The 6,877-nt window shown below is 36.8% G+C and overlaps 1 protein-coding gene across 1 annotated transcript in view; it reads right to left on the bottom strand.

Annotated features, from left to right (window-relative positions):
* The window catches only part of LOC117174449, a 28,169-nt gene extending 22,557 nt beyond the window's left edge, over nt 1–5,612 (bottom strand). The window contains exons 1-2 of the mRNA XM_033363590.1: nt 5,274–5,612; nt 4,970–5,063 (exon numbers count right to left, since the gene is read on the bottom strand). Coding sequence (XP_033219481.1) covers nt 4,970–5,063; nt 5,274–5,612 — 433 coding nt within the window. The remainder of the gene's footprint in view (nt 1–4,969; nt 5,064–5,273) is intronic.
* Between the last annotated feature and the right edge of the window lie 1,265 nt (nt 5,613–6,877).

Below are 6,877 nucleotides of genomic sequence, written 5' to 3'. Positions count from 1 at the left end.
CGGGTATCTTGGCTTCACTGCCCGGATATTATCAACTCCTGTAAGTTGGTTAATAAAGCCTTTTATTTTATATCTAATCGCCTCCTCCTCATTGACTACACCGCTTCTCGACGTTCCAAATCCCCTTCCTTTCCTTTAATTTGTGAAATCCCCCACAATACTTAACATTGCTCATTCCATATACTGATTCACATTGAAGACATTTTATTAACTGTTCTCATGCAAATCTTAAACAGAGATCAGGGTCGTTACTTGCTATTCAAGAGCCTATGTACCTAGTAAAAAACAGTGAAATTGATGTTATGCTAAGTCGTACGTTTTCCATTTGTTTCTGTGGACACTTCAGTAGTATAGCGGTTCGTTTGCCTGCAGAACGCACATTTTCAAAATTTGTTCGACGGAAAGACGCGGTAATCGTTCAGTTTCGCACAAAATATCGTTTATTATTTTACAGCAGCCCTTTCACAGCCTCGTCTGCTTTCAACCATCGTACTCGGCGGCTTTCAAAAAGGGTATTGCTGTATCGTGACACAATATACTATTTCTGCATTCTAAGTATCAATTCTTAGTGCGAAATATGAATTAGAACTTCCCTGGACCAGGTTTCTAATATCTACTTCATTGTAAAAGGCACGTCGTAGTGATGGGGGTTCAACATTTAAATCTAATAAGCTCCATCCTAGTACAGTTATGACGTGAAAGGATTATGACATATTTGCATTAATCTACACATCACTGTAAAATATTATGCCTTATTCGAGGTTTCGCTCTAACCTTCGACTGAAGTACAAGGCTCCACGTTTTTCTAAATTGTATTCCTATTATTTTCTTTTTTAAACTTGTTATTAGATGAACCCGGATTTTATCATAGCCACGGGCTAAGACAAGGGACTAATGAGATGATAATAGTCCTATTGTTCGACAATATCCAGAATAAACTTGATATGGATGTATTATTTTCATCTCAAATTGTTTAAAATTGTGCATCCAACTTCAACCCTCAAAAAAACCCTGTTAGGCAAACACCATAACGGGCCAGCGAAATGTACCGCTGGTCCCGATATTGTCCAGAGTCTACTTTATATGGGTACATTATTTTTTGTTTAATTTGTTTAGATTTCTGCAAGCAATTTGAACCTCTAAAAACTACCCCCTGTACCAAAATAACAATGGCGGTGACAGCTGAACGTTTCGCTGGACCCAACATTATCCAAAATAAACTTTATATGGGAGCATTATTTTCGTTTTGATTTGTTCAAATCTGTGCAACCAAGTTTCACCCCTGAAAACCACCCTTTTAATAGAAAACACCATGGCGGGGCCAGCGAAACGTTTCTATGGCCCCTATATATATTGTTTTCTGCACCGGGGGTAGTTTTAAGGGTTTAAACGTGGCTGCACAAATTTAAAAAAAAATTAAAACGAAAATAATGCACCCATATAAAGTGGATTTTGGATAATGTCGGTGCCAGCGAAACGTTTCGCTGGCCCGGCCAGTGTTTTTTTGACAAATCAGGTACTTCCGGTGTTGCGAAAATTCTAATTTTGGTTGTACAAATTTGAAAAAAATCTGAACTAAACGTTTGGTCGGAAAAAAGTTTAATTTGCGTGGGTGGTGGGGCCAGCGAAGTGGTCTTCCGTTCATGTGCTACACTTGCATCATAGCACTCTAGCAAATCGCGATTTAGTCGCTTCGTTCACCTAAATGTCTCCAGATTCCGTCCATCCATCGCATTGAATCTATCTTCATTAGCTTCCTCAGCTCTAGAGTGAACGGCATATTTGGCCAACCCATTGTCGCCCGGTATCCCAGAGTTACCGTTCTAGACATCTTATCCAGGTGCCATTCTGCTTTCGGTACGGTTTTCCCACCTCCTTTTGGGGGCTAATTCCTTTGGGACCACCCCTAGCTAATTGTCCGCGACTGCTTATATATTTTTGTAACCATATTCAGCAGAAACCCTTAGGACCCTTAGGACCCACTATCCGCAACACGAGGACGGGTTCGGTGCCTTTATCATAGGCCTTGTAGACAGGGTATCCAAAAAGTTCCGGGGTAGTCAAATAAATCCTCAGGTACAATTTTTTTGGGGAAGGTTGAGGTCATTCTTGCAGTCACTTTCAACGAGTAAGCCAGTGGTGACCTTAGTTTTGACCTTGACAATGACTTTCATGGTTATTTCAAGGTCACTCTTTGTTTTTTAATTAAAATAACTCACAATCTAATGCAAATTGTTTGAGTAAGTAGGGTAGGCTGATTTTCACAAGCCAGCTTGTGAAAAATTATTCACACGATATTTAATTTGAAATGACCTTGATATGTTCATCAAGGTCAAACCTTACCTATGACCTGTCTAAACTTTTTAATGTGAAATTTTCCTTTTTTCGATTTCTGATGTCAAACAGAGTCGTTTTAATTAAAAAACAAAGAGTGGCCTTGTTATGACCTTGATGTTCATGGTCAAGAACACTTAATGGTCACATGTACATAGGTCAAGCATAACAGCAGATTACAGGCAATCTTCATTATTTCTAAGTATAGGACAAAATGATTAATTCATTAATTAGAAATTTAATTGATAATGTAGCTGATGAATATTATACTGCTTTATTAGGTGTCACAATCTATACTATACTTGTTATCTTTTAGATTAAAGACGTCAAGTTTGTCCTCATCAGATATTTACATTTGATAAGAGTCAGTTTAAATGAAAATAATTTGGTCATACTCTTCTTACAAAGTGACGTCACCAACTTTGTAATATTTTATGATTGGGCTTTGAATTTTGAGAAATTTAAAGAGTTGTAGAGACGAATTTATTTTCTAAAGGGTTTATTTTAATGCTTCAAAAACACGAAAGAATAAAAGGGGGTAATTAGTTGACTTTCAAACATAAAATTTTACAAATATGCTGAAATTTTAACTCATATGAATCAACTAATTTTTTTTACTTATATACACCAGATTTCAAAATCTCGAATGTTTCGAGAGTTTTAAATAGATAATAAGAATAATGAGTCAATATGATAAGTTTTTAATTAATATTAATAAAAACTTCTGGTGCGTGCACGTGATTTTAGAGTAACTTTTAGGAATTCCTAATGCCAAATTTATCGTGACTAAAAAAATTATTTGAATTATAAAGCAATAAAAATTCAAAATAACTGCTAATACTAAGATTTAGGTATAATAGAAATCTGGGAGCAACGGTAGCCCAACTCGGTTTTAGGGGCTCACAATTTTCTTCTTTTTTTCCATTTGATACATTATTCAGTGTGAACAGTGAAACTTCTTTCAAATAAATTTCATTTTCATCTTGCAGACAATTTAGGAAAGAAATTTAAAAGAGATAATTATATGCAATATACATTAATTGTGAAATATAATTTATTAAACTTTTTACTCAAGCAAAAGTTATGCTTCTGAACATTGTCTGTAGTCTTTCTCATAAAAAATTCATATTTTTATAATACTGAATTAGGTTATAAAAAAAGCTTACATTTTTTATAAAACGAGTAAAAATGAACCGTTTTTATAATTAAATTAGAATTAAATGTTTATAGTTAAAATAAACTCTTAAACTTCGAATTGTAGAATTGTATAATTCCCCATTAAAATACCTTTATTCTTATTATTACATCCGAAAAAAATCTCAAACGTTTCAATTAATATATAAACTTTATTTTCTTACTAATTTTCAACCAGTGTTGGGTAAGTTACTTTTTGAGTAGCTAGTTAAAGTTACGTTACTTAAGGAAAAAAGGAACTAGTTACAGTCATAGCTCTCGAAAGCAGATACACTTTCACGATTGGCTATTTGAAAACACTACTTTTTGTTCAAAGAGTCACTACACAAACATGATTATCGGATTCTGGATCAAGGTGGATGACGCTTTAAAAGATCACTTGGTAGGAGGAAAGTTCACCAAACCCTTTTTTCGAGATTAGTGATTTGGTTCTGATGAGTCATGAGAACCAAATCACTAATCTCGAAAAAAGGGTTTGGTGCTCTTCATTTAAAGCGAGGTTGCACTTCATTTAGATAGTCTGATGTTGCAACGTTGCCAAAAAAGCTGTTTCATTTGTTGCGAAATTGTCAACAAGAGAGGCGATTTGCAGGAACAGTGCTGCTGGCAAATTGAATCGCCAGTCGGTTTCCTCAGATGCAATGGTTGAAGCGATCAATTTCCATTCTTGAGAAGCCTCAGCAAAGAGGCATCGAAGCTTATAGTTAGCTCCAATTTAATTGGTTCCATGTTCACTGTAGGGTGTCGTACAAGGACCTTGATTCATGGCCACGACCTTTCATCGTTCGAAGATAGACAGGTCTAGCATAGTCCACACCACAATAAAGAAAAGCTCAGGCTGTGTGAAACTTTAAGGTTCGCTCCTCCATGTCCATTTTCTGGCCATGTTAAGAATGGTGCCCTGGCGAACAAGAAGGAGCAGGCAGACAATCACTGCCAGCCCAACACAATGAAAACGAAGTCAGATCCTTGGCGTTGAGAGCTCGTGATGTGCAATCAGCTGGATTACTTTGTGAAGGACCGTAATTTCACTCAGATGATAAAATACTTGTTTTTGAATTTCCGAGACTCGATTAGCTATGTAATTCTCCCACTGGGCGGGATAACCTCGGATCCATGCTAGAGTTACCGTTGATTAACTATAAAGATGAACTGGAATATGTAACATAATAGTGCGTTAAACATGATCCATCAATCGAACCAGAAGAAGCTGTTACAATGAACGGACTTGGTAATTACACCTGAAGTATTTAGCATATCCAATTCGAAGATAAAGACATCTCTTACGAGAACCCAGGTGACATCCAGCATATAAAACGATGACTGAGGTTGCAGATCAAGAGATTGTAAAGAATTTCGAAGGTTTATTTTCATACCGGGAAGCCAACCGCTGTGAACAAATGGTGTAGTTAATTCGGAAGGCAGACGGCTTCATCCTAACTATCAGCTCCAGAAGTGATGTCATCCACGTAGGTCCCTCGACGAATAGATGATGCAGCTAAAGGATATTTATCACCCTCATAAAAAACAACTTGCTGAAGATAACAAAGTGCCAAAAAAGGAGCAGAAGACAATCCGTACGTGACTGTAGTGAGAAAAAAGATTCAAACAAATTCTTCTGGTTAATTTCTCCACAGAATTAGTGGAAGATCTTGATCATCTCAGTGTACAAAGATTTGTCTGTGCATGTTTTTCCCGTCGACACAGACAACGAGTTGAAAAATCCTATAACGCACCAGAATTACCATCAAATTTGGAAGAATGGTTGGTCCAGTGTGAGGACATTCATTGAGAGGAAATCCTTTTTTTGTACGCTGAGATCTATTACAGACCACTCGAAGTTTGTTCGTGGAGCTTTTCTCGCGCAAAACTCTATGCTGCGGTAGAAAAAAAGGATGATGTGAATTCTGACGAAGTGATGAATCAGTGTTTAAAACCATGTGACCAAGGTTTTGATATTCCTGTAGAAAACGAATATAGGCTTCTAAGAGGAAAGAGTCACCCTCAAGGCGACGCTTCAAACGATGAAGCAGTCGCAAAGCTAGAAGATAGGAACTCCTAAATGCATAGTACTTGCGCTTCATTGGAAGATGAACTATGAATCGCTCCTCAGAATTGCGTGACTTGAACCAGAATAATCCTCACTATGGACGCATTTCCCAGAGTTTTTCCGGATAAGGACCACCCGATATTAGTCTACTCAGCAACAGAAACAGTAGGATGTCCTTCACGATTGTTGGGAAGAAATAGATATGCAACGAAATCTGCTCAAGTTATAACATCAAGAACCTTCTTACTGCCTAAGTCCGCATCAGCCAAGCGCAGTCATGAAAGGTGAGGTCAATTTTGTACTGCTTTTTTCGAAACGTGGAACATATGGAGAAAGCTTTGGAAGAACAAAAGCATCAATGGGACATTCAAAGTCGGAGTCGAAGTGTGGAGCTAGAATGCAAGAAACTAATCTATAAATAGTCTTCACGGATAGAAGACCCACTTCACAGCTGGTAAGAGGTAGCTTCAGCTATTGAGATAGCGACTATGAAACGAGAGTAATTGCTTAGTGTGTGTCGCATGAAGTTCACAGCCTGTGAATCTAGATAAAGCATAGTATGATGCTTCTCCAATGTGCGAACCTTGCTTCGAAGAAAGGTGTGCAAGGATTCATACGTTGCAGATTCATTCGAGTCACCAATTGAAGTTTCCCAATCACGTCATGTTCGCGCATCTAAACTTTAGATTAGATGCTGTTTCATTCTTAAATTGCTTCAAAGAAAACAAGAGAGCTAAATAAGAACAGAGAAATTTGAGAAATTTGACCACTCGGGAAAATTCCCTGAAAATGTTGGTAAAACAATTTTGGGAAACGACTTGGTTGATCATGTTGCGATTACGAGCAGATTCGAGTTGGCTGTAGAAGCCGTTGTATTAAGCGCAGGTAATGCGTCAAGGGCATCAAAGTATTTCCCTTAAGCATCCTGGCACCACTCCTCGACTTGATCGTAAAATCTGTCATCAAAGTAAGGCAACTTTCCTTCACGAGGAATTTTCAAAAACTGAACATGTTGTAATTACTAATTTATAAAAGCACTAATCGGTGATATACTTGATTAGTCTTATAAGTAAATATATAAACTAACTAAAATAAATAGAGTCTACCTCATAATTCTTAACAGATTAGGTATAAGATTAATACTTAGTAATGAAAATTAAGTGATCAAATAAAAGATCTTATGTGTATTAAAGTAGGAATTAAAGGGGTAAAACTGTGTGCATAAAAAATTAAAATTTACAAAAGTTAATAAAAACAGAAGGAAATTCAAAGATAAAATGTCGGAGAATTAAATGTGAT

The sequence above is a fragment of the Belonocnema kinseyi genome, chromosome 6, assembly GCF_010883055.1.
Source record: "Belonocnema kinseyi isolate 2016_QV_RU_SX_M_011 chromosome 6, B_treatae_v1, whole genome shotgun sequence".
NCBI lineage: Eukaryota > Metazoa > Arthropoda > Insecta > Hymenoptera > Cynipidae > Belonocnema > Belonocnema kinseyi.
The sequence above is the reverse complement of the archived record's forward strand: the minus strand, read 5'-3'. Positions and strand labels throughout refer to the sequence as shown.